We start from the raw sequence: 27,157 nt of genomic DNA on the forward strand, positions 1-27,157 counted from the left end.
ATCAAACCCATTGTTCGTGGCCGTGGCCGTGGCCGAGCCCTCATGCCGACCCCAAGACTCGTCCCTGCCCAGTGCTCCGGAAAAGGTACTTCGTATGTGCATTGAATTGATGGCGTGAGGGAGAAGGAGGAGGGTGGGTGGAGGAAACAGGAGCTGCTTCGCAGCTTTGCTCTGGCATGCTGTGGACGCCTAGTAAGATCAGTTCGGAAATTCAATGCCTCAGTGCGAAGGAGTTCGGCATGTTAGGATCTTTCCGGCCAGGCAAGTCCAGGCGAGCAAGACTTGAGAGAATAGACTTCAGCAAGCACGTTTTTTAGAAGTATGGAGCAGGCGCGCGATTGATGCATGGAAAAGGCTATTATTGAACCCTTAGAAGCAATAAGCCAAGACTTTGTTCTCCGTACTTCGAAGTGTCGTGCTCAGACCAAACATCAGACTAGAAATCATCGAGTTTCCAAACCAGTTTAGTCTGCCCCGAAACTGCAGGACCAAGGGCGCACTTCCCGTGCTTCCAGATTCGTGAGAGGGTTTCCTCAGCTGCGGGTCGAGTCTGCCCCTGCCACTCCTGCCAGGGATATCCAGGGTGAAGGCATGCTGATGTACGACATATGACATCGCGCCTCCAATCTCAGGCAAGCTGGCACCGAACTTGGCAATAGCAAAGGGAGCTACTGCGATGTAAGCAGGAATTAATTGGAAGGAGTCGTCACATCTTGAACATACATGGTGCTTGGACAATAGCGTACATCGTACATGCAATTGTATGAAGACGATGATTCCCGGAGTACTAACTAATACAAGTACTTCGTGAAGAACTAACGTCGAATTTGCCCTTTCCTCTTGAAGCAGTAATGTACGAAGTAGCGGAGTAGCGGAGTAGCAGAGTGTACTTGCTTGTATGGTGGTGTATAGAGTTGTAGAGTTGTAGAGTTGTATTCCTTGCGGTTGCGGCCCACGAAGACTCACGGATAGACCCTGGAATATGGGGCTCGTGATCTTTCGAAAATTTCCTGCGAGTTCACCCCTCTCTCTGTATATCTGAATACCGCTTCTTCCTTTTCTTTTCCTTTCCTTTCCCCCTTCCCCTGGAGTTCATCTCATAATACGATGAACGAGATATTCAGGCCTCTCTTACCTTGGTATGCCGGGATATTTTAGCCCAATTTCCACAGTCAAAACCCGCCTGGCAGGGAAGGGTACATCAATCGTTTGGAGCTTCAAGCCGGGGCGGAGTTCTCGGGAAACAGCATGAACTTCGAGAGACTCGAATCGGTACTAGCTAGGATTTACCTGACAAACTTGGAAGATGTCCCGCTCCATAACCGACTACGGAGTAGGCCGTGACGGAACGGGTTCTCGCCTTCCTCCTTTCGTTTTAGCGAATCTCGACTTCGGAAGAGGAGGGCTTCGGATGAGAAACGACCTCGGAACCCCGACGTACCATGTCAAAGTACAAAGCAATGTTTACGAAGTAATGTCTCGCTCGAGGGATGCAACCTTTGGGGGTCAAGGTGTGCCGCATCGCTTGATCCCGCTTCATCAGGGCTCATACCGACTCATACCTACCCTGACCTGGTTGAGGCACGATCCGCCTGGCCTGGCTATGCCTGCGCTATGCTCACCCGATGGCCTGGCCCCTGTTCAGGGGACATTCCACATTCCACATGTGTAATTGCCTAGTGATGATCCAGAGAAGAGGGTAAGCAGAACTAACCGGGTTAACCTTGAAAGGGAAGTACACTACGAAGTAATGGAGCATGGAAAACTTGATGTATGTAAGGCGCGCAGCGGCACGATGGTCGACCATCGATCCATTCTTGATAGTATGCGTACTTCCTCGAACTTTGAGCCCTCTGAACTTTTGTGATCCTTACAACAATCAGCTTTCCCGTGACGCATGTTTGATGGTGGGAGCCCGGTGCACGAGTCCCGATCTCGGACTCCTCGGGTTCTCTCAACCAGGCCGAGACGTGGTCCTTCTCGACCCTTATCGGGAAGAAGATAGGATTGCGAAGTACGCATCGGCATAATTAGACGTCGGCGACAAAGAATGTGGGCTATTAACGTACTTCGTACAAGCAGATGCGCAGCTGGGGTCTGATTTCCTGCACTGACCTTCCAAGGCATTAGTGTCCTCGTGTTCCCGGAGAGCTCATCCTGCAGCAAGGGGTAAAGACATCGTGCCGTGATGGAACTCGATTCTTTGTCCAACGTATTTCCGGGTCGTCTGTATATTGATCCATGCGCGGGCAGGCTACCCCGGAATTCGAGACCCCTGGACTAGGTATAATATATGTACACGCTCAAAGAGTCATCGCCGATGCTACCTGTACTCTTAAGGGCCTGATCTGATCCATCAATTGATATTGTCATTTTTAACACTCTGCGTTCACAGTCAACGGGGAAAACTTCGAAGTATCCCTTCGTACTCGTCTTTGCCAATACAATTGCGCACCTCGAGCATGCCAGACGGCCAGAATCTTATGACATGTAGTTCATATTCCACATCGTACTACGGTCTTACTCCGTAGTTGGGGATATTGGTTCGGACTGAGGCCGGGCAGGCTTCATCCGATCTACATACCCATCCCCCCCCCTTGAAGGCCCGGAGAGTCCAAAACTAGGTCATTTACGGAATATGTGTTTGTCAGATTTTCCGCCAAGGAGGCGGCTCGATCACACTTCATGAACATCCCCTGTCCTAGCGGACCATTCCATCAACTCTTGGATCGACATGCACCTTCACTCCTCGCCCGCCAGCGATATTGGCATCGCCATACCATCATTTCAGGAGCATTATGCCGCACTGACCAGCGGACCAGGTATGTGCTTCGCACCTCACCGCGGCGGGCTCGACCAAGACCCTCTGCATGCAAACTCTTGTTGCTTTGTCGATGCGCTCCTGCAGGTCTCCCTCCCAGGCCATATATGCATCTAGGGTCGAGAGTGGATCCGCAGAGTAAAGTGAAAGCAGATCTACGGCAGATCTTTTCTTTTTTTTTCTGTTCCCGGTGACCGGTGGGAACTCGCCGAGCGGCGGGTGGCTTGCGGGCTGCGATCGATCCCACGCTTCTGATAGCAACGATGACCCTAATATTCTCCTGTTCGTAATCTTATTTGTAAAAGAAGTGTCTTCGGATATGATCATCGTTGTGATCGGGTCATCAGGAGGAACGGCTTGACCAGGCCATGCAGACCCTGGTTGAGAAGCACCTTGTAGCAATATCATTGCGACTCTGGGGGACTAAAAGAGAGGAAACCTAAATTTTATCATCTTTATCCCCAGTGTGACAATGACAGAGCCAAATTTCATATCATCACACCGATGGAGCTTCAACGGCATCCACAAAGAACAGCAAACGCTTGAAACAAGACCCCGGAACCCTGGTTCTCGAGATGTCCCGAATTTTTTTTTCGTTCTCTCTTTCCTTCGGATTTGCATCTCCCCAAGGTTTTCATTGACGCTCTTTCATCTAAAAGAACCAACCGCCTCCTAGAACTTAGTTAGACATCTAACATTACTCTCAGACCTCTCCCACCTTCTCATCGTCGAAAGCCCGCGAGCTAGAGAACAGGAACCGCTCCGTGGTCCCACTCTTTAAGGCCCCCTTCTCAAGCCAAACGTTCGCCCCGTCCCGGGCACCGATATCTAAATCCGGCGTAGTCACAAACCTAAACGCCGACCAAGAACCATCGGAGGACCAGTGGAATAAAAGAGGTAAAATGAAAAAAAAAGCAAAATACAAAGCCCGATCAAAAGGTCCCGTCTCCATTCTCCGGGGAATCCCCGCTCCGCGGACTTTAGTCTGTCTCTGACAGGAGGTTCCGTCGTCGGCGGTTCCCGCCTTTCTGGCCTTTTTCTTAGCTCGTTTTGACGGTGGTACTTGGAGCAGTTGGGAGCGATGAGCCCGTCCTGTTGTTAGCCTACGTATAGCCCACCTTAGATTCCTCGGTTCGACTTTTAAGCCCATCTTTTCTCTTCTGCTAGACCGAAATGGGTTCTCTACTCTAGAGCATTTCGGGGGAGAGGGGGAGTTGAAACAACTTGCAGTCGCGATCTCTCCTTGAAAGTGGATTCGTTCATCACCGCGACTCCCACTTACTCGGCCTCTTTGCCCGGCCTAATAAAACATTGAACTCATACCTCTGTCGGTATAGGGGGGTTTCTAAAGAAATTTTCAAAGACAATGGCCAGAAAAGCTAACACCGAAGAGAAATCAAATGGCAGTGAAGAAGGAAAGGAAGAGAGGAGAGGGAAACAATGACGATTAGGGGGTGTTTGAAGAAAAAAAAAAGAAAAGAAAAAAAAAGGTTCGTTCGTACGCTGTGCGTTTCGAACCTAGATAGTCCCATTGGAGATCCCAGAAGTTCAAGCGATGACGACTACAGACCCCCTCAGGTTCCTTTCTTAGAAATTTTGGCCCCGAATTTGGTATATAAGGCATATTCTGGATTTCGAAAACTGAGCTGGAAAGATGGGAAGGCGCGCTTGCGGCAACAGGGCTCCTTCCTTGTTCTTTCTCAACTCAAACAACGGGGACTGAATCGAGCCTCTGTAGCTTTGGCTGAGTGCTCGCAACGTTTTGGGGGGGGGGCTTGTTGACTATTGTGAAGCAGAGGCTAGAATATAGAAGAATGGTTGCAGCCACCAAGGCCAAAGCATCGTGTACACCAAACGTCGGGCGGTTAGGTCTCTCATCCCGCCGTCGGACGACGGGGACGGAAATCGACGAAATATGACGGCTGGCTTAAAACTCGTTTTAGAACCCCAATCCCCATCACTAAGTCATGAATCGAGGCATCTTCACGAAACCTCTCAAACACCATACCATTACATGATTTCCTCCGTTTCTGCCCGCCTTGTGTGCCCCTCTTAATCACCTCCCCTTCTCTCTCTCTCTCTCTCTCTCTACCTCCTCATACTCCCAATAATCTCCTTCTGTGCCTCCCTATCCCTCGCCCCCTCACTCAAACTCCCCAAGCTCCTCAAATCAGCAACAACATCCTTCGCCTTGCCGAAATACACCTCCTGCAACAAGTTCCGCATCTTGAGCTCCATGTCCTCGACGAGCCGGCCCACGTTGGCGATGTGGCTGTCGTCCGACTCGACGGGGAGCTCCTGCTCGATCTGGCGCGTCATGTTGCCGCTGAGGTCCATGTCGCCGCCGCCGGAGGCGGAAGAGGGGTTCGTGGAGAGGTGGAGGATGACGGTGGAGGTGAGTTTGTAGTGGGTTGTTCGGCCGCGCTCGATGGCTTCGAAGACGTGGATCGAGTCCCAGACGCCTTGGGAGGAACCGCCGGACGGGGAAGCTGAGCGCTTTTTGTTAGCTTCTTCATAGGTTCTTATGGATATATAATAGACCTTTTCTTCCCTGAACTTACCCTTCTTCAAAAGAACAACCCCCGCAAACCCATCATCCAAATTCCAAAAATAAACACTGCTCACGCCCCCCTCATAGTACAACTCCCTATAAATATCAAACGCATCATTCGCCTTAACCTCCATAGCCCTCACCCTCTCACTCGGCACGGCCCCTTCTCCCGCACCCTCGTTCCCGCCCAACCCGACGCCGCCGGGCCCGCTCTCGTCGAGGGGCGGGTCGAAGCGGTTGGACCAAGGGGAGCGGTAGCTGTCGCCATCGCGGTTGTAGTCGCAGAGGAGGTAGTCGCGGCCGGTTTGGCGGCAGCGCTTGATGGTGAGGGGTTGGTCGACGGAGGAGAGGAGGTCTTCGGTTAGGTCGGGCGCGAGGGTGAGGATGGCGTTGAGGTGGTTGGTTGTGTGTTTGGGGTCGAGGCGGCGGAGGAGGTCTCTATGTCAGGGGGAGGCTTTGGGGTTAGGAATCGGGCTGGGGGAGCGAGAAGGGGGAAGTAGGGGGAGGAGGGAAGGACTTACAGCGCCGAGTCGAAGGGGTCTTGGGCCATTTTGACTGAGGTTGGCAATTGTACTTTCGGAGACTGTTGTATGGTAGGGAAATGGTCGGGTGTTTTCCCCTCTGGAGGATTTCAACACAGAAACGCTATGGAGGACGGTTGTCGATTTGAACTTGGAGGTTGCTTCGCTGCCTCATGTGGTGGGGGGAGAGTCGTTGCAATTGCGAAGGAGTGCGGGGCAGCTGGGACGTGGTTGTTTAGGCTTGCCAGCTGACATCAGGCCCTTACAGAGGGAGTCGTCCACGACTCAACGTCGACCAACTCCGCCTGATGACTGCTCTAAGCTCTAATAGTTGACATATTTGATCCGGTCAATTTAGTTCTGACGAGACGGACGTTTACTTGTAATACATGAATAACAAAATAACCCTCTTGAACGAACCCGTTGCGTAAATGTGTGTTTCCCGTTGTATCCCGAGGATGGAAGAATCACAGAGTCTAAAGTGTCCGCGCCTCGACTCCCAAAATACACCAGCAACATCGCCATCAATCAATCTACCAGTTCGCATTCAATGAATATCACAAGCCTGGGTAAACGATGCTCTTCGGCTATCTCTTTGGATAATAGGCACAGAATAAACGGAATAAAAACAAAAATAAGATACGAAACTCATCATGAAACTTAAACAGCGAAACCATCGCCTCTCTGTGTGATCACTCTCCAAGTGAATCGCCTAAACTAGATAAAAAAAAGAACAAGAAATGAACATTGATACCCGTACAGCGAAAGTAACAGTTAAACCAACAAAAGATTGAGCAGAGGCATACACGCCCCATACCATACATCTTGTCTGAATAAGGAAAAAAAAGAAAGAGAGACAAAACAAACAAGGCAGAAACTAAGAAAACAAAAGAAGTAAAAAGGATAATGTTTTGTGACCACCCTTACACCGTGAGTTAACAAACTTCACTACCATCGCTCCAAAGAATTGCGGGTGCAGCTGTCCTAATAACAGGCCCAATCTTGAAGAGTCCTAGGCCTGACCAGAGTCAGACTGCAAGCGCATATGCAGTTAACAAAATGGACCTGTAAACGCCCCCGGTAAACATACAAGACTCGACAGCAAAGGAGTAACTCGGTTCACCCTTCCCCGGAACCGTAAACGGGGGTAAGAAAAAAGAAAAAAAGAGGTCAAAAAAGACAAAAGATAAAAACAAACCCGAGACTTGGTAAGGACTTTGACAGATTAGTGTGTGGGTAGCGCCAGTGTTAACACTAATAAACCGCGCAGGCTGGTGCTCATCCGACATTCGACAAGACATCCGAACGGTGTATGCTTGCTGGCCGGACGCCGTCATTCTAATTGATGGGTGTGTTGCAGATGAGGCACTTCAAGGGTTCGGTCCAGGTCTTGACACCACCCTTCACGTCCTCGCGAAGATCAACAATCTCGACTTCAGGTGGACTCGAATCCATCTTGAGAGACCCAGTGAAGAGTCCGAGGTACGGCTTCGCAGCCTTCTCTCGCGCTGTGAAGCCATTGGCCACCTTGTTCCTCTTCTTTTTCCCAGGTGTATCCCCCTTCGCTGCTACCTCGGCTGCCGTCGCGGTTGGGCTCGACTCCACCTTCTCCTCGGGAAGAGCTGTGACGTCAGGTTTCTCCTGGACATCAGCCTTCACATCAATTGTTTGCTGTGTCTCGTTTACACCCGTCTCGGTAGGGCTCAGGGGTGGGTTCTTCGTCCCATCACTATCCTCTTCAACTTTCTTGGCGGCTTCTCCGGAAGGAATGTATGGCGTATCCTTTCCGAGTCGTTCGTAGGCACGCATCAGGGCATCGTGGAGAAGGCAGTCATCGTGGAGCCACTTTCCGCAAGACTCGTTCGAGCATCCCACTAGAGTCTTGTCGGGGTGTTCGGGCTGGCCACACTTGCAGACTGGCTCAACGCTCTATATAGAAAGGGGGGTTATTAGCATTGGCGTTGTTACGGCTACTGTCAAAGCCAGTGAGGCAAAGAGGGGGAAAACAGAAGTAGCGCATCCGAGAATCTCCGACACAAAGCTGGCAGAGGTGGAAGAGTCGAAGCTAGGCGACATACCGAGAGTTCCAAATTCCTGAAATCAAAAGCTTGCCGCCAGTAAAGCGCGTTCTGAATTTCATCGTCATTCTCCTCGACCCAGTGGTTGACATGCGCCATTGCGGTAACGCTGACGACATTGATAATGTCCACTGTAGAAGCACAGCCACGGTTAGCATTGAAACTCGGAATCAATCCAACAGGGAGTGAAAAGAAGAAAAAAGACGAGGAAGAAAGACGTACTATGATTAGAAGCGATCAACTCGTGTGCACCATGATATGGTTGCCTGCCCTGGACATACTTTCGTCCGTCCGTCGTGCCCGCGGGTAGCTCATCTGGCCAGTACATCCAATAGACCCTGGCGTAGACGTGATGCTCATCGCTAGCTCGGATCTCCAAGATACGGGCGACCCATTCGTCTTCGGTTCTTCTCTTCGGGTTAGACTTTCCCGTGGGGTCCTGTTGACGTTCGATGCTGGCGTCATTGGCTACGTAAATGAAACCCTCGCTGAAATACTTGGCGCCGTTGACTAGAAGTGAGGAAAGCCATCACGTTAGCATCAACTACGGTCGCATAAAGATGCGCGAGCTAAATCTGCCATCTCCGAGATGGATGGGAAAGGAGACGAATGCGGCATTGGGCTCTCGGGGGGCAAGACTTACGGACAAAGCTATTATAGCGCGTCATCTCCTGCCACTTAGCGCTGGGCTCAACCGAGTAACCCAGGTCGAGAGTCTCATGAGTTTTGAACTTGCCAACGGGGGCAAACGGAGAGAGTTGCTGGTAGACCTTCTTAGGAGGCTCCGGCTGATCCCCTCGCTTTCGTCGCTTGTTGGACTTTTTGTTGACGTCGGTCTCGAGGGTGACGGTGAAGGGGCAATCGGCTCGGTTCTCCTCGACATCGCGCCGCGGTCGCTTCCGCGCTGAAGCCGGCATCTTTGATTGGGAAAATTAATATCTCCGCGAGAGATGAGGCGAGTTTTTACGTTGTCGCGAATCTCAACGGATGATCGGAGTCGCTCCTCGGTTCTTCGTGATCAAGTCGAAGAGAGGAGGCGCGGGGGGCGGAGTGGATGGGAAATTGGCAAGGTTTGCGCCGTCGATGAAAATTATAAACACGTCTCTCTTTTTTTTTCTCCGCCCTTATTTTAGCTTATGGAGAAGCAGACCACCTCGACAAACCCGCACACCGATGAGGGGTCCAAAATGCGTGGCCTCGTCGTGGGATAAGTTTTTTTTTTCCCCGTGAACGGAGATGGTCGGAATAGTAAAATTGGATTGTGATGGTTGGGGTGTCGAAAGGGTCGATGCGCACGCTTTTTCCGACAGAAAATAGTGGAAGGTGGTAGGGATGGCGATATTTGGGAGGGGGGAAGGAGGGATTGGATGACTTGGCGTCAACTCGTCGTCGGAAAACACGGGAACACGAATCGAAAATCCGACAAACCAAACACCGATCGATGGGAAAGAACAAAAAAAGAAGGGAAAAATTAATCCGCGCGGAGACCTTGGGCGGCCAATGCGGTGATGATGATGAAGACAGGATTCGTCGCTGTGTTCTCTTGGACGGCGACAAGAGGGAGCAGTCCACTGGACGAGGGAATTTCACAATGTGCGGCTGGTTCCAGCTTACCGACCTGATTGAGTCTTTCGCAAGATGAGGAGAAAGCAGTCGCGTCCCAAGAAACGAATGCGGTCTGACCTGTAGGAAATAGTGTGATTGACTCTTACCAGAAACGGCTACGCCACAGGAAAGGGAGGTTGGGAAATGATAACATTGAGGACTTGGAACACACCAGTGCAACGCTAAGACACACTGTCACCATGGCAGTGGCACGCGTAGTACTCCGGGGTCAAATCACGTGAACCCGGCTGACAAGCTCCGAGCTGGGTCGATGCTTCTCACGATGTGCCAGTGTGCCAGTGTGCCAGTGCTGTCATGTTAAAGAGGGAGAGGGAAGGCGCAATTCGCCGACAGACAGACGTCTCGTCCAACCAACTTCCCCATGTGCACAGAACGCAAGAAACGGCGTAACTGATATCAACGCCCGCCGCGGCGATTCCGTTTACTTTGTTCAGTAACACGCAAACGAAACTACTTACTAATGCATGCACCTGTATCTACATGAAGAATGCATGAAATTGATGCTTCATGTTCCATTTGATCTTACTCCCTATCTCTATTAGTATTCTTGCTACCAGCAAAACCAATCAAACTAAAAATAAGAACAGGCCCTGCTAAAATGGGCGAATGTTCGAATGGTAGTAAAAAAATAAGCGTACAGAACATTATAACCCGACTCCGGCCATGTGTTTATTCTAACGGAATGTTCTAAACCCGCACGGAACAACAGAAGCCAGACTCAGCCTCCTCTATCTCTCTAGAACTGAACGGCGCGGAGAGAGATCACCTCTCATCAGCATCTTCATGAGCAGCCCCATTGGCGTTGCCCATCTTAAACCCTTCAATCACCTCAGCAAGGCTCTCCGCCTCCTTCTTACCCCTATCAATGTTAATAAGCCAGATAAGCGGCGCAGGCAATCCGACGAGGGCTCCGAGGAACCAAAACGCCGGCCGGATGTGGCCAGCCTTGCCGATAATGGCAGCGACGATGGCCGGGCCGAAGAAACTCGAGCCCTTATCAGTAATGGCGTAAAGCGCGTAGAACGCCGCTTCGGAACCGGGCGGGATGAGCTCGCCGTACAACGATCGACAGTAGCTGCTCAAGCCGCCGAGAACCAAGCCGTAGACAGCTGCGAGCGGATACATCTCCCAAGGCTGTTGTAAGCCTAGGAAGCCCAGATGTTCTATGAAGGGGAGGTAGCCTAGCAGTCCGTAGAGGGGGATGAGCTCGAAGAGCGCCAGGCAGATGAGGATGATCTGATGCGGGCGCATGTTCCACTTTCGAGAAATGTAGGCCCAGCTAAAGGCGCCGAACACTCCCGCCAAAGTGGAGATGACGTTGATCATGCCGAGAGCCCAGGTCTCCATTTTGAGCTCGACCTTGGCGAACAAAATTGCCGTCGAGGATGTCGTCGCGATTGCGTCCGATAGCAGAAACCAGCTGACCAAGAAAAGGACAATATCCACGAGTCGGCGAGCTAGGTGGATGGTTTTGAAAAGCGACGTCCACGAGTACTTCAAGTAAGAAAGCCACGCGCTCGATCCTTTTCGTCCATTTACAAGATAATCGGGCAGCGGAGGACCCGGTCGAGGTCGGAGCCACATGGCGGCGGGAATGGTGAAAAAGGTCCACCAAAGACCAATGATCAACAAGACCAGTCTCTGGGCGAACGTGGTCCCATGCATAAACAGAAGAATGACAATGCCTATGCACTGCACAAACAGGCCGGCTATGTATCCGATTCCTATGCCCTTGGCGGATATCTGCGATGACAGCTGAACCTCGATGGAATTGATTTCTTGTTCCGTGTGCTCGCGGCGCAGAGCTAGAGTTGGTGGGTTTCCTTCGCTGTCTGCTAGCAGATTGGTCGTCGAGTCTACAAGAGTTATCTCGCCATCATCGTCGCCGGCTATATCGTCAAGATGGTGGTTCCGGTCATCAGGGGAAGAGTCTCCGCCAAGAGCCCTCCGGGCTCGTAGTGGAAGGTCAGGATGGTGCCTAACAAGAAGGGGGAGGAAGGAGTTGAGCAGCACAAAAGACGCGCCGAAGGACGTATTGGAAACGATAGCGAGGAGACCTCCGAGGAGGTACGTGGAAGAGGTGACAAATATGTAGCAGGCGACAGCAAGACTCCCGGTCCAAGCAAAAGTGAGGAGAAGCTTCTTTCTGTAGTTGCCGTGATCCGCAGCGCAGCTGATACTAACTACCAGCAGGGCCTGTATCAGGACACTGACGGAGAAGGTATACATGGCAAAGCTGGCAGTGTTGATGGTCATGCCAAGGACGTGTACTACGCATTGCGAGTCTTGGCCAGGTTCCTTGCTCGTCGAGCTCGGGCACGGCTTCGACGGATCGGATAAGAGGACACCATTCTCTCGAGCAAGAGTTTCTAAGAGGATAGGGATGAAGGATGCTACAGGACTGTGGATTAGCCTACAATACGTTGTCAAATAAAACCGGAATAAGACTAAAAGTGATGACCCAGCGGTATTGATCCCAAAGGCGAACAAAACGGGGCGGTCTAGGGCGCGGAAGGCTTGGATTGTTCAGCACTGGAGATATTGGGGGAAACATACAGATTCCTAGAAAGGAACAGTATCAACGTTAGCAAAAACACGCTCAAAACAACAGTCATCTCGCGTTCATCCCTGTCGAGATGCTTAAACTTCTGAAAGTTGGGAGTCTAAATTGTTGAGAGGCGGGTCGACTCACCACATATGACGTAAGTTTCAGCCGCGAACGCATACATGTACCACCCTGCCAGCTCCTTTGTGCTAGTCGGGCGTGTATCCTCTCCAGCGTAGCGAGGAGGCGGGTGTTCGGACAGTCGGAGGTCTTCATCGGCATCTTGGCCGAGAAGGCGATCGTCGGTCATGTTGAAACTTGGTGCGTTGAAGGGGGCATTGGATTGGGATCTGGGGAGGAGACAGTCTCCAAGGATGGAGGGAGAAGGCCAATTGAGGGAAGACAGCTGATGCTCTTATGCAGCCTAGACCTCTCCTCCGCCACGTGCATTAGCAAAGGGGCAGCTGACAGTTTATCTTCAGGAACCTGACAGAAGAACCGGGGTTTATCCACAGCAGAGCATGCGCGACTCGATTCATAGCCGCAGCAGACATAATCACAAACAATTGTAAGATGAGACAAGCTGAACAAATCCCACGATCCTTCTCCTCGAAATCAGAAAGTCGGCCCAAAAAAGACAGACAGCAAAAATGAAAGTGGAAATCTCCCGAACCTGAATCGAACAGGTGACCCTCTGATTGAACTGTTGCCATTACAGTCAGATGTCATGAACCAACTAGACCATCGGGAGTTTCCTTGATTGGTTGTGTTCGCCAGCTCTAATCGCAATCCTTAGCGAATGTTCCCAGCATCAAAGGAGAAGAGGTCTCCAGAGGCTTAAGCCGTGTTGGATCGATCGCCATTTTATTCTGCTGCCTGCAGGTAACTCGTAAGACCGGCGTCGTCAGCTATATTGGAGATGCCCAACAACTTCAACTAACACTCGAAATACGAAAGCAAATATAAGTAAAATTTGTATCGCCTAGTTGGTGGTCAAAGATGATTTGCAATTCCTTCCCTTGATCTTCTTGTTTTCTGTTTAGTTTTCGAGAACAGATCAACAGTGCATCTCCTGGGGGATTCAAAGTGTCTGGAACTTGTTTCGAAAGGAACCGGACAAGCATAAAACCGTCCACAACTACGAAGTACAGACCACACGTTTTGGGCACTACAGCGTACGGGAGCTTCATCATCCTCCCTCCCGATCACCAGAAAACTTTATTGGACGAAAACAACAGAGGTAAGCGAATAACCCCCCTTTTGCAATTCGAATTCCGGTCGCCAGGAACAGAACAACTACACTATAGGGGACCATTTAAGGGATCCCAGTTTCTCGTGTCCCTAGCGGGATTTTCATTGAGGGACCACATTAAAGTTCATTCATTCATCTACCGTTGAAGCGACAAGGAAAGTTCGGCCGGAAACAGCCTTGGCCAAGACAAAACTCATTCATTGGATTTGTATCCTGGATGTACCGGAACCTGAGTCCACGAATCACTGGGGTGGCGCGACTCACTGGTAGTGGCTTTGAGTGCTGACCTAGAAGCCGTTGCAGGGGAACTGAAAGGCGACTCTAATTCCAGAATAGAAGGCCCCCTTCGCCACGCTGTACACGTAACCTCTTGGACAGTACGAGGTACCTCGAGTCACCTCAGAAACATTGAGCTTGTGCCAGGCCCAGCCTCATCTCCCGGGCCATCCAGAAAGCCAGAAAAAAGAGGCTACGTATTCCTCCTCTAAAACGTAACTGCTACTTTCCTCCTGTGGCAACCACTTCCCCCAAAGAAACAAATCGTCACCTCATCACCAACATCGAATTTGACAACAACCTTACGATTGCCAACGCCGCGAAATCGAACATTTCTTGCGAATTCAATTTCCGAGTCTTCCATTTTCCAATTCAACAGCTTTTCGGGGGTAGCTCCACGATAGCTCGTCCCGCCCGCCGCAACGCAAGCCGCAGAATCCGTCGTCTTCGTCGGCTGTCCGATACACAAAAGCTGCCGTCGTGGGACCTGGGAACAGCGCCCGAACACTTTTATTCTACAGTCGGCTGTCTAGCCGAAGGAAATAGTTTACATCCGTCAAAATGTCTCTCAAGGAGGAGTTCGCGACAAGGAATTTCAGTACGTTGAACTTGGCACGGCGTCGTCGGAATCGTACTTTTCGCTAACCCTTTTTTTTTTAATAGGTATTTACGGGCAATGGTAAGAAAGATGACTGAACGTTTTCCAATCCACGCCTAGCTCCATAGTCGGTCCATATCGATTTCCACGATTTCGGAAGCCTAGTGGCTTGGGGGTTAGAACTGTGGCATCGACGATGACGGCACAAGCTAGAAATGCGGGATAGTTCGATTCTGAGTCAATCCTTGCTAACAAAATTTGGCAGGCTCGGCATACTGGCCATGATTCTCTGCCTCGCAGTAGGAATCTCCAACATCTTCACCCTTGATGCTATCATCATCATCTTCTGCGCATTCGCCCTGTTGGTCAAACCCGTCCTCCAGCCCTCCCACATACAAGACTAGTTGCTAACCCCATACCACTCGTCTAGGGCATCGGCTTTCGTCATTCTCTTCATCGAGGTCCCTCTCCTCCTGAGAATATGCCCCACCTCGGCCACCTTCGATGCCACCCTCCGTAAGATCTCGACCAACTACACCCGTGCCGCCGCCTATGGAATCATGTCTGCGATTCAGTTCATTAGCATTTCGAGGAGAGCTACCAGCCTTATCGCCGCCGCTGTCGTGCTCGCCCTCGCTGCCTTCAGCTACCTCCTTGCCGCTATCAAGGGCCAGGCTTTCGTTGGAAGCAAGACCCTTGGTGGTCAGGGTGTCGCGCAAATGATTGTATAATCGAATCATGAATCCTTGTGGGCGTCGACTCTGCGTCGCAGCGCTGATGTCTCAAGGAAAGCCAATCTGGATTCGATTACGCACCGACGGGGGACGTATTTGTACGACTTTGGAGAGGGTGGCTTTTTCGATGGCCTTGAGATGCCATGATCGAGTGCGGGGAAAAGAGCGGGGGACTGGTGGTTGGAGAAAGCGCCGGGGAGCGAGGAAATGTGATATGGTGAAGGAGAAATGCTTGATGGGCGGTTTATACCCTCAGGTTTGAACTGCCTACCGCATAAAAGTGGAAACGATGCGCATCAGTCGGTTTATGGGGAAATTGGCGTTCGGTTTCTATGATTATTCGTTGTATCTCTGTTACGACTATCTCTAAGCCCCCTGGCGGCCATGGAGAGAGTGGTATTTTTTTTTCCGTTTCGCCCTGGTTATTGAAATTTGATTCTTATTCTTTTTCTTATTCCTCAGCGGTACGGCACTGACCTAGGTCTGATGACTGCGGGAGTATAGTAGGATTTTTCAAAGAATGCGAGCCACGGATGAATGAAATGAGTTCTCCTCAATGTTGAAGCCCGAAACACCCAGTTTCTCAAGGAAAACAAGATTATTTTCATTTTCAAGGTAGGGACGGATTGGGCCGACAATGAATGGCTATTTCCTTGTAACTAACCGTGTCTGCGACGGACCACTGGTTTAACGATGTATTCGTGGGTGTGGCTATTATGGAGAGGAATCACAAAGCAGAAAAAAACAGAACCACGAAGCCACACTTAAGACAGATTGATGAAAGTCTCGGTGGAGACCTAGTTCCTCAGTCTTCTTCTGCTTCCCCGTCCGTTCCGGTATTCCCTTCTCAATAGCTAAGGCACACGAGCTGGGCAACGCATGAAATGCCCTAAAATGCTGTCGAGCGCCTGCGAGACCGAGGACTCTCGGAGCTCCATATCTTGGTCGTTCATCTACAGAGACTTGACAGAAGTGAACATGACCCCAACGAGCAATAGCTTGGGAATAGAAGATAACGGGGGCAGCCCACCGTCTCAACTGGTAAGAGAGCTGGGAGAAGGATGAAAACCAAGAGCTGTTTCCTTCTATAGTACTTGGATACTGGCAGCAACTAAAGCCATTATTTCTGTTCTTTTTGCTTGCCGCGTGATCCTGCCCCCGAGAATATTCTTCATTCTGTGCCTCTCTTTGGATGAGCGCCATCTCATGTTGGCGCTTTCCTCCGAAGCCAGAGCTAGCCGGACTAGACTCCTTGCAGTGTAGCGAGTGGCAGCTGACCATCAGAGCCTGGAAGTTGTCAATTGTCCTCCGTTGTCCTCAGCCCTGCTTCGTAGTGTAGTTAGTGTACATCGTAGGTACTGGGGCGAGGGCAAGAACATTCGAGAGCACTAATAATATTGGGCCACTATTATGGGCTCTGGCATCACGAGTGAGGCATCTGGAACTGATTGGAATCCTGAAAGAGAGACTCGAACTCGATGCGGGTTCATTGGCTCGTTCTTCCATCAATTGAATTCTCAGGAAGACGGACAGCTCGGATGTTGTTACTGTGTACTTCGTTCGTACTTGGGCCTTCTCTGTGAGAGATACTCTTAATAACGGAGGCACTAATTGATTGATCTCAGCTTACAATGAACTTTCCTGTCATTGGATGACTTTTACTACTCCAAGTAGTAAAGATCACTCTCACCGCCAGGTTCATCTGTTCTAGCTTGATGGTTGGTATATATCATGGCGTAAAAACCTGTGTTGAGCAGGTTCCTTATCTGCGTCCTTCGTATTCTGCACTTGCTTGATGACCTTGGACTGATCACGAATCGAAGTACCTCGATACATCTCGTTGAGGGTATTCAGGGGCGTCGGGATAGTTTGCAAGTGTGATTCGCTGCCACAGTTAGCGCGTCCCCTCTTCTGCAACGCCTGCAATGCGTTGCTTTGCGCCCTGTGCTTACTGCAGATGCACACCAGAATGCTGTACCTCCCCATCTGACCGCTGTACGAAATACGTACCCCGGTACTTAGGGAGACCTGATAAGGACTTGAAGCTATGAGGTCAACAGCTCCCAGACTCCAGAGTCCCTTCAAAGTCCCCCACCGTCACGGCCCTGTTTCAAACGCCCTGCTTTGACATCCGGCATCCTCCTCTCTCTCTTTCTCGAATTAATCCCAAATCTCACCCAAGAGACCAGAGATTGTATGAATTATCGACGATGAGCGACAACACCGATTTACGAATGAGCAGTGCCGAGCTCAACGAGATCGTGCACAACACAGCTACCCGTGGTACGACTACCCTCTTGTCAAGTCGCTTACACCCGTTGGGAGAAAATGGGCAGCGCTCTCCCCTTGGGTTTGTTGGGCCATTGGGCTAACAAACGGATTCACAGGAGCATCCAACTTCTTAGGAACGCCGAGCGAAGAAGTCGGTTTCGAAGGCCAGGAGCAGTATGTCGCCCGAATCGCGTCGCCCCGAATCGGCGGCGCCTCGCCCAACCACACGTCTCTCGCTGCTGCCAACGAACAGCCCGAGGAAGGTCTTGCCGCCGAGGAAGACATAATACATATCGATGAGCCTCGACGAAGCATCAGTCCCGAGGATGTCAAAGCTGCCGTCGGCGGTCGCAAGCCTTACACGGCCCCGATCCTGGCGGACGATGAGGTCGCGAAGAGCCCTCCCCATTTCGAGTTGCACGCTGCTGTAGAACCATCGCTGGACGTGCCTGCGGGACCTGAGGAGCCCGTTACGGAACCAATCAGGCGACCGTCCATTAACACCGAGGTCCTTCCTAGTGACTTCCCTCGCCCCGAGGCCCGGAAGGCCCCTGTCCCTATCATAGAATATGAAGCGTTGTTCAAGGACGGCGAAGAAGAGGCCATTGAGGATGAAGAGAAGCCGGCCAAGAAAGATGCAACGGTCCACAGGTTCCCCAGCAAGGATGTCTGGGAGGACGCCCCTAGTAGCGTGCACTATACGGCCGAGGTCTCGACGCCTGATATTCCTGCTGACGAAGGCCGTCTTAAGCCCGTCGAGGCTCCCGAGCGACACATCCCCACTCCAGTCCAAGCGTTCGCCCAGTACCAAGAGGAGTTGGCAGAAAAGGAAGCCGAGAGGACGAAGAACTTTGTCCCGAGGGGCGAGAACCTCAGCCAATCCTGGCTACCCGTGCAAGAACTCCCCAAGGAGCCTTTGAAACGCCCGCCCATCCAGAAGAGATTTCCCAGCCGTGACATATGGGAGGATGCACCCGACAGCCTTCTCCACGAGACGACTGTGTCTTCCGACCAACAGCCGGAAACTAAGCCGGATCAACCCGAGATCCCGCCTCGCCCGACGAAGAGCGCCGAGAAGCCCGTCGTCCCCGAGCGGCCGGCGCGAAGTGCGGAACGGCCTGCTGTGCCCGAGCGTCCTGCTAGGAGAAGCTCCGAACGACCAGTCATTCCCGAGCGGCCTAGGCCGAAGAAGGAACTCAGCGGTGAGGGCAAGCCCGTCGTATCGGACAAGCCGAAGCCCCAAATTCCTCCCCGCCCCGTGAAGGCGTCGTCGGCTTCGGCTTCGCCAGTAGAGGCTAGTGAGCAACCGGCTCTGCCAAAGTCTAGACCTACTATTCCTGCCCGACCAAACAGGGCACCAGCTGCTGTTGCGACCGAAGCCAAGGAGGCCCCCGCCGTCCCTAAGGCGAAGCCTGCGATTCCGGCCAGACCCATGGGCAGTAAGATTGCCGCGCTTCAGGCTGGTTTCATGTCGGACTTGAATAGGCGTCTGCAGCTTGGTCCCCAGGCACCCAAGAAGGAGGATCCCGCGCCTGAAGTCGCTGCTGAGGAGGAGAAGGAGCCTGTGCAGAAGCAGCCGCTCGCCGACGCTAGGAAGGGACGAGCTAGGGGTCCTCAGAGGAGAGCTCCCGCTAAGAGCCCGGCACCGCCTGCCGTTGCTGCGGCCGCCTCCACGGAGACGAAACCCAGGACTCTCTCGTTTTCCTTCTCGAAACCTCAGACTGTTTGGAGCATTGATCCGGAGGAGAGTGACCTTGTTGTTGGATCTGCCGAGCCAGTCGAGGCTGCGGAGGTCCCTAAGGCGGAGCCTCTGAAGCCTGAGCCTTCTACGTCTGAGAGCGAAAAAGAATCATCTCCTCCTGCGGTTTCCGAGCCGGAGCTGGAGCCGGAGGCAGAGCCCACTGAAGCGGAACCGAAGAGTGACGAATCTCCCGAGTCCGAGCCCGAGGAGGTAGCCGCTGCGATCCCGGAGGTTTCCAAGTCTGACTTGGCCGAGAACAAGGCTCCCGCTGATGAACCAAAGGTGGGCTCAGTGTCTGTGGATGAGATAGGGGACAAGGTCGAGGTACCTGAAGTGGATGCTGGGGCGGTCACGATCGGCAAGGTCGGGGATATGGATAAGCCTGTCGGTGAGGAGTCGAGTGCTGCTGGTGCCGAGAAGCCTCTCGATGCCGAGAATATCAGGGCGTAGCGGAGTATCTTTTTCATTCTTGGGATCTCCACCCAAGGGATAAGCGTTTGAACGGCCTTTTGTTTATTTGCCTGGCGGTTTAAAACGTTGTTGTTAAAGAGGATAACTCCTCACTTTGAAACAGCGAACAGTTCCTTTTCGTGTCTCCTCGCACAAGAGAGTTGCACAAGACAGTGTTTAGAGAGTTCTTCTTTTCTGTATTTTACTGTTGGGTCTTGTAGCATTTGGTGTTTCTTTTTTGGGGGTAGAAACTATACACTCCTTCAAACGAGATTTTGGCATGAGTTAGAGAGTCTCATTGCTTTGTGTAGACGTCTAATACATATCTCTTTTCCCCCGCACGAGCGAGCGGCGTACGGGTTCAACTCATGTCGAAAGGGATCCAGCTTGGGCGGGCCTACTGAGGATGGCTGGGTTACATGTACTTGATGTTCTATTTTAATGGAGAGCGGGCTGCCTAGCTCTTTACCTCATTAATAATATACAGCGGTGATGTTAAAAACGCATGAATGGAGACCAAATAAATACAACTCCAGCACCCGGAGTGGTGAGGTGGAAAGGTCCATTTGGCGACTCTCGGTCGCCAGATTTACCTCCGTCTGTTAGCCTCGTCATCGTTTCGCTCAGCCTGAGCTCTTTCCCGGAGACGCTCCCAAGCCGAAACACCATCATCGGGGGGAGGACTCTGGCGGCGAGGTTCGTGCTGGGCTCTCCTCCGCTGCGCATCCTGTGCACGGGCAGAGGGTGCCACGGGAGAGGCATCATCAGCGTCGAGCTCCTCCAAGAAGGGGTCTGCTTCCCACGCAGAAGGCTCGGAGGCCGGCGGGGGTGGGGAAGGCTGCTGAGGTCGCGAAATGCCAATGCTATAGGGCTGGGCCGGCTCGGGTTTGTTGGAGGGTTCGCGCTGGGGGTAGTCCCAGCCGGAGCTACTGCTGGGCTGGGATTCCTGCTGTGTCCAGCCATCCGAGGGGGCCGGAGAGGCTTCGGCGCCACCCTGTTGCTCCGGGGGCGGGAACTTCGTAGGAAGACGGCCCGTCCTCTTCTGCATGTGATGAATCCTCCTCTGGTCCGCGGCATCCTTGAAAGATTCCCTCATGATATCCTGCAACCTCGGATCGGAGGAGATGCCCACCGTAGCCTGAAGTCTAGCATACGAGACGAAGAAAGGCATGGCCAACCAATTGCATAGCAAGAAATACGCCGAGAACCTACTCACGCCCCAAGTGAATCTCGCCGTGCGCCCCGTAAAGATGGGCCTCGCCACGGTGGGAAAGGCATCAGGCGACGTCTTAACCCACTTCGGCTGCCAAAAGGGAAATCGGAACGTCTTCCTACCGCGCCAGGTGAGGAAGAGGGCCAGCGCCCACGAGAAGGGCTTGGCGATGAGGGTGATGTTGGTGGAGGAGTTCCAGTGGTCGGTGAGGGCGCCGATTTCCTCCTCGGTGAGGGGCCGGGAGCGGAGGACGTTGGTTTGGAAGTGGTTGAGGTTGCGGGTGATGGTGGAGCAGTGCAGCTTGGCGGCGTTGCTGTAGCTCATGGAGATGAGGGAGGGGACGTGGTGGCCGCGGGCTTCGAGGATGGATTGGACGTGTTCGGGGGTGAGGGGTTCGAATTGGGGTTGGGGGGACCCGGAGGGGTCGGAGAGGGAGGGTTCGGGTGGTGGGGAGCTGGAGGACGACATGATTGTGGTGGGCGGTTAATTGGATTCTGAGATGGAGGCGATGTAAGGATCGATGGTTATATTGAATTGACTTAGTTGGCTTAGACGTGGTGTGTGAGGAGGGATGCCATGGTTTAATGGGTTGGCATCGTCTGTTGAAGCTTGATGCTTGAATGGAATGACGATGTCATCTGAGCTTTCTCTGCAGAGGTGCAAAGGTGTGTACTTTGGTACACTCCGAGGTGGCGGTAATAACTCGGCAAATTCTAGCTCTCAATTGTGTTGAAGGTACTTCGTACTTCGCACCTCAGTACGTTGTTGGTGGGGCAGCACAGTTGCACGACAACACTTATGACGCTAACAATTAAACGCGTGTTTTGGTCGCGTCTCCATCAAGACCCTGGTCAAACTACCTGCCTGAAGAGCAATTGCCTTAATTCCTGCTAGCCTCTGGACTCGGCTTGCCAACCCCGTTACTTCGTAGATTTCTCCGAATAATATATATCCCCAGTTCCCACCTAGCCCGCTCCAAACTTCAATGAAGAGGTAGAATACTACCAAGTACAATCAAGGCACATATATTCCATGTGCCTTGATCAACATGCCTCTCCCTACCAACCCAGCCGTCGGGAAGGTCAAGGTAGGTTATTTGATCCTCCCCCGTGAAGATTTCGTGTCTCCCGTCCCACGTCGCCAGTCCCCAGAGTGCCTGTCAATCAACGGTCTAAATCCTGTTTGCAGAGATCACCATGGCAGAGATCATACAGTACGCCCGTGTCGAATCGAGTTGATAGGACACCGACAACAATATCCGAGGCCACGAGAAAGAAGCTCGAGAAGCTCAAATTCCGTGCGAAAAAGGACTCCCCGGCCGAAGCAAAGACAGCAGACCCATCGAACAAAGAAAACACCAGGCCCGGCCTTAATAATGCAGAGACGGCAGAAGATGGAACGAACCAACCCACCTCCACCCCCGTAAACGATGTTAGCAGCAATACGAAGACGAATGAATTGCTCGATTCAATTTTCGACGATGACGGGCATACGTCCCCAAATGATAGAGTCATGTGGGCCGCAGCTATGCAAGATGACCGAGACATGTATACCTCGGTGAGAGATGTTGTGCGCCGTAGGAAAGGAAGGAAGCGAGCCAGAAGTTCGTCGCCCACTTCTTCGCCCATAAGCAAGGCGAATTCACCGGCAATCAATATCAAGCAGCTAGCACAAGCTCTGAGGTCTCCCCATCCTGATCCCACCTTGGAACTCTGGGACCGATACACTCGGAGATGCTTCATTGGTGACGGTTCTCCCCAGGACAGGTGTGGCAACGGGCTGGCGGACTTTCTTGTGTCTTCGTCGCCGAGGCCACCGAATGACGGAAATGGTATCACCCCGCAGAAGGAATCCGCTTTGCGACGAGCCGTGGCGTCCAATCGTCTTCACTTTAACAAGAGGCGGAAGATTGAGACGGAAGACGACTCGCCGACCTATATGACGACTGGTGGTGGCCAGTCAAAATATTCACTGGTAACCTCTCTTCTGGATTCTGTCACGTCTAGTATGCAGGACATACCCCAGAATCAGGACCAGAGTCCACTGCACATGAGGGAAGGCACCAGGCAATCTCACCCGCGACCTCCGGCAGAATCTCCGTCGCCAGCGAAGCGGACACGGGCGGCCTTGGTCCCCACTCCCCAACCGATCCAGTTTAACTCGAACCAGACTCCACCCGCCCCGGCATTACCTGCTCCCGCCGTATCTGATTATGGTGACGACGACTTCGATGATGACATCCTAATGGCGATCGACGCTCAAGTTAGTTCTACGGCCGTTGCGGCGCCTCCAGTTACTCCTGGAGCGACAAACCAAGCACCGAGGCGATCTCCACGAAAGTCTCCCAGAGAACAGGCCAACCCTCTAGCTCAAGATCAGACGATATTAGACGACACATCCGACTATGGTCTTGACGACATCGATGACGACGTGTTTGTACTCGCTGAGCAGGCCGTTGTGAGGGATCCTGTGCCCGCTGTTACGATCGACCTGGTGTCTCAAGAGAAACCGGCCGTTGAAGAAGAAGATCTACTGGATGATGACCTCGGCGACGATGATGACTGGAATGCGGTAGAACTGGCAGCTACACAAGCAGTAGCTAGCCAGGCAGCACACCAGCACATTCCGAAGCCGTCGAACGTTTCCGAATCCATTCCTGTATGTCACCACGATCGACTCGAACCTGGTTCCCATTGGACACATGCTAAAGATTAATCCCAGCGAAGCCAAAAGCCCCGAGCTATCCAGCGGTACTTGGTGACGTCTGTTATTCCTAGTGAATATGTTGATAAGCATGGAAGAGAGCTTCCGGAGAAGGTGACAGATTCCACGGCAGATATATTTATTACTTCCCGACTAACATGCATGACAGATGCTTCTACTCGAGGTCGATGGTACAAATAAGATGCAATTAGCTTCGCTTCGAGGAGAGTGGTACGATACCGAGGTGGAAGAATCGTCTTATGTCCACGTCATTGGGGACTTCGATAGTACCGGGCGCTGTGTCATAGACGATGATCAGAATATACTAATCCTACACCCCGATCAGCTCATCTCGGCAACTGTCGTGGCGGACTCCTTTGGTTGTATGCGGCGTGCTGTGTTGCAGGATCGCGTCAAGGCGACGAGCGAGCCTACGCCTCCGCTCGTTTATGGCACTCTCCTCCACGAAATCTTCCAGGAAGCTCTCACGGCCAGGTGCTGGGAACCGCGGTTCCTTACCGACGTTATCAACCGAATCACAGAGAAGCATGTCGAGGATCTCTACACCATCAAGGTTACCATACCGACGGCGCGAGAGCATCTCCAGTCGAAAATGCCCGAGCTCAGGAATTGGGCGGCGACTTTTGTCTCTCCTTACCCTAAGGTACGTTTGACTAGACATATATTCCCAGGCAATCGCCCACTAACAGACCCATAGCCCGACGCATTCGTCCAAGACCGAAACCAAAAGAAGGTCAATATGTGTATAAGCAAGCTCCTCGACGTCGAAGAACATGTCTGGTCACCCATGTACGGGCTCAAAGGCAATATCGACGCCACTGTACAAGCCACCTTCAAGGATGGTCTCCAGTCACAGACTTTGACGGTGCCGTTGGAAGTTAAGACTGGCAAGCACGCCAGTGCCCATCACACTGCTCAAACGGCACTTTACAACTTGCTCCTTTCCGACCGCTACGACATCGATATTACCTCTGGTCTATTGTATTACATGGAGTCGTCGACAACTATGCGAGTGCCCACGATTCGGCGGGAGATTCTGCACATGATTATGCAGCGCAACAGGCTTGCGGCTTATATTCGCCAGCGAAGCGTCCAGCTTCCGCCGATGATGAAGAAGCAAAATATGTGCGGGAAATGCTACGCCCAGACGTCGTGCTTCATCTACCACAAGCTAGCAGACGAAGGGGACGGCGAGACGAGCGGGATGGGTACCAAGTTCAACGAAGTTGTGAAGCATCTGACGCCTATCCACCGCGACTTCTTCCTCAAGTGGGAGAATCTCTTGACTTGGGAAGAGAAGGAGAGCCAGAAGCTGAAGCGCGAACTCTGGACGATGATTAGCTCTGCCCGCGAGAAAGTGGGTCGCTGCTTTTCGGATGTGGTTATTGACCAGGTCCTAGGGCAGTCGGACAGCTCGAAAATCAACCGATTCCAGTATTCCTTTGTCAAGCACTCCCCCGCATCAAGCTTTTCTTTCCTAGAGTCGCAGATTACGGTTGGTGAGCCCGTGGTTGTGTCTGATGAGCAGGGCCACTTTGCCCTGGCTCTCGGGTATGTTACTGGCGTCCGAAAGAACAGGGTTACAGTGGCCGTAGATCGACGACTTCACAACGCGCGCATTCGGCAACCCGGGTTCGATGAAGTCGACAACCAAGTCTTTGCTGGAATCATGGACACGAACACCAAAAAGGGCGATCAGGCATCTCTCGACGAGGCGAATGCGCTGCCAATGACCAGGTATCGGATAGACAAGGACGAATTCAGCAACGGCATGTCCGTTGTTCGGAACAACCTAGTCCAAATCATGGCAGATGGCGTCTTCGGTGCGCAGCAAATTCGCCGGCTTGTCGTAGACCTTGATTCCCCCCGATTCAAGACAGCACCCACGCAATACCATATTCCAGGACACGATAGCCTCAACGTTGACCAGAAGCGCGCCGTCGAAAAGGTCATGAGCGCTCAGGATTACGCACTCGTTCTAGGCATGCCCGGAACTGGAAAGACGACGACCATCGCCCACATTATCCGCGCGTTGGTGGGACAGGGCAAGAGCGTCTTGCTCACCTCGTACACGCACACAGCTGTGGACAACATCTTGCTGAAGCTCATGAGAGACAAGATCAATATTCTGCGTCTCGGAGCTCCCGTCAAGGTCCACCCCGAGGTCCAAGATTTTGTTACCCTCGCGGGCAATCCCATGACATCCTTTGAGGAGATCAAAGAGGCGTGGCATGGCACTCCCGTCGTCGCCACGACTTGTCTGGGCATTAGCCATCCGATATTCAACGAACGAACTTTTGATTACTGCATCGTCGACGAAGCATCGCAGATTACCCTCCCCGTCTGTCTCGGCCCCATTCGCATGGCGCGCACATTCGTACTCGTTGGGGACCACAACCAGCTGCCCCCACTCGTGCAGAACGAAAAGGCTCGCGAAGGTGGCCTCGACGTGTCGCTCTTCAAACTCTTGTCCGATACGCACCCCGATAGCGTCGTCAACCTGGAGCATCAATATCGAATGAACGAGGACATCATGACGCTCAGCAATACGCTCATCTACAACGGCAGACTTCGCTGCGGCACGGAAGAGTTGAAGACCAGGAACTTGGAGGTACCAAACATGGCGGGGCTGAAGCAGCGGCACTATGATGCCACGGCGCTCGCGAACCCAACCATAGCGGCAATGGCACCGACCTCGGTCTGCAAGGGCGGCGCATCCCAGTGCTGGCTCCAAAAAGCGCTCCGGCCGGAAACCCGCGTGTGCTTCATCAACACGGACACGCTCGTCCCCCGCATCCGCGAAGAAGCCAAGGGTAGTCGAATCGTCAACCCCTCCGAAGCTCAAATCGTCACACAGCTCGTCGAGTCCCTCATCACGATCGGCGTGCCCGCCTCGGAAATCGGCGTCATGACGCACTACCGCTCGCAGCTCTCGCTCCTCAAGCACTCGCTGCGCCACACAGGCGTCGAGATGCACACGGCCGATCGGTTCCAGGGCCGCGATAAAGATGTCGTCGTGCTCTCGCTCGTGCGCTGCAACGACGCGAATAACATCGGCGATCTCCTGCGTGATTGGCGGCGCATCAACGTCGCGTTCACGCGTGCCAAGACGAAGTTGCTCGTTGTCGGGAGCAGAGAGACGCTCGGCGGGGCGGGGACGGAGATGGTGGCCAGGTTTGTCAGGTTGATGGAGGAGAAGGCTTGGGTGTTGGATTTACCCGGGGATGCGCTGCACAGTCACTTTTTCGAGGAGGGGCTTACGCAGAGCTTGAGAACGCCGCTGAAGGGGAGGGGGTCGCCGAGTAAGCGCTCGCCGTTGAAAGGGAGGATGAAGTCGCCTGCGAAAGTCCTCGGGGCTGGCAGGAAGTTGTTTGGTGCTGGGGTTGGCAAGGAGAATATGGCGGGGGCGGGTCCGAAGAGGGTCGGTATGAGTGACAAGGTGCTGGGGAGCAGGTTTGTTGTTGGGAGGGATATTCTTAATGAGTTGACGGATGGGCAAGCTGGACGTCAGTTGTAAGAACGAGAAGCCTGGGTGGCATATGTTGTTACTTTACGCATGTGGGTTCTTGGTACGAGTGGAGGATGTTATGATCTGGAGCATGGGGTCGGAGTTTACTATGGGATGGAAAGGCGCGTGTTGTTTTTACTGTATTCTTGTATATGGGCATTGCTGGATAATTATCATGAGCGAAGAGCATCATCATGTCTATTCTAGGTATTCCATTTGGATTATTCTCTCTAGTCATGGTTCGTGAT

The 27,157-nt window shown here is 52.5% G+C and overlaps 6 protein-coding genes and 1 pseudogene across 6 annotated transcripts; 3 read left to right on the top strand and 4 right to left on the bottom strand.

The window, feature by feature from the left end:
* Positions 1 to 4,909: 4,909 nt before the first annotated feature.
* On the bottom strand, positions 4,910 to 5,922 carry SAPIO_CDS0800 (F-actin-capping protein subunit beta; the record flags this gene model as incomplete). Its single annotated transcript, XM_016783501.1, has 3 exons — positions 4,910 to 5,310; positions 5,383 to 5,810; positions 5,894 to 5,922. The coding sequence occupies 3 exons, from the start codon at positions 5,920 to 5,922 to the stop codon at positions 4,910 to 4,912; spliced, it is 858 nt and encodes a 285-aa protein (XP_016646267.1).
* Positions 5,923 to 7,231: 1,309 nt separating this feature from the next.
* On the bottom strand, positions 7,232 to 8,888 carry SAPIO_CDS0801 (uncharacterized protein; the record flags this gene model as incomplete). The annotated part of the gene is made up of 4 exons (XM_016783502.1): positions 7,232 to 7,822; positions 7,972 to 8,102; positions 8,194 to 8,481; positions 8,615 to 8,888. 4 exons carry the CDS (start codon positions 8,886 to 8,888, stop codon positions 7,232 to 7,234), a joined length of 1,284 nt encoding a protein of 427 aa, XP_016646268.1.
* Positions 8,889 to 10,359: 1,471 nt separating this feature from the next.
* On the bottom strand, positions 10,360 to 12,452 carry SAPIO_CDS0802 (Autophagy-related protein 22; the record flags this gene model as incomplete). Its single annotated transcript, XM_016783503.1, has 3 exons — positions 10,360 to 11,990; positions 12,154 to 12,159; positions 12,290 to 12,452. 3 exons carry the CDS (start codon positions 12,450 to 12,452, stop codon positions 10,360 to 10,362), a joined length of 1,800 nt encoding a protein of 599 aa, XP_016646269.1.
* Positions 12,453 to 14,231: 1,779 nt separating this feature from the next.
* On the top strand, positions 14,232 to 14,999 carry SAPIO_CDS0803 (uncharacterized protein; the record flags this gene model as incomplete). The annotated part of the gene is made up of 4 exons (XM_016783504.1): positions 14,232 to 14,268; positions 14,334 to 14,349; positions 14,534 to 14,629; positions 14,699 to 14,999. The coding sequence occupies 4 exons, from the start codon at positions 14,232 to 14,234 to the stop codon at positions 14,997 to 14,999; spliced, it is 450 nt and encodes a 149-aa protein (XP_016646270.1).
* A 2,213-nt stretch (positions 15,000 to 17,212) lies between these two features.
* Positions 17,213 to 19,464, top strand: SAPIO_CDS0804 (uncharacterized protein; the record flags this gene model as incomplete). The annotated part of the gene is made up of 2 exons (XM_016783505.1): positions 17,213 to 17,285; positions 17,390 to 19,464. The coding sequence occupies 2 exons, from the start codon at positions 17,213 to 17,215 to the stop codon at positions 19,462 to 19,464; spliced, it is 2,148 nt and encodes a 715-aa protein (XP_016646271.1).
* A 589-nt stretch (positions 19,465 to 20,053) lies between these two features.
* Positions 20,054 to 21,145, bottom strand: SAPIO_CDS0805 (annotated as a pseudogene; the record flags this gene model as incomplete).
* A 580-nt stretch (positions 21,146 to 21,725) lies between these two features.
* On the top strand, positions 21,726 to 26,918 carry SAPIO_CDS0806 (Uncharacterized protein; the record flags this gene model as incomplete). The annotated part of the gene is made up of 5 exons (XM_016783506.1): positions 21,726 to 21,764; positions 21,866 to 23,335; positions 23,399 to 23,494; positions 23,550 to 24,044; positions 24,099 to 26,918. 5 exons carry the CDS (start codon positions 21,726 to 21,728, stop codon positions 26,916 to 26,918), a joined length of 4,920 nt encoding a protein of 1,639 aa, XP_016646272.1.
* Positions 26,919 to 27,157: the final 239 nt, after the last annotated feature.

The sequence above is a fragment of the Scedosporium apiospermum genome (assembly GCF_000732125.1).
Source record: "Scedosporium apiospermum strain IHEM 14462 chromosome Unknown SEQ_SAPIO_0033, whole genome shotgun sequence".
Taxonomy (NCBI): Eukaryota; Fungi; Ascomycota; class Sordariomycetes; order Microascales; family Microascaceae; genus Scedosporium; species Scedosporium apiospermum.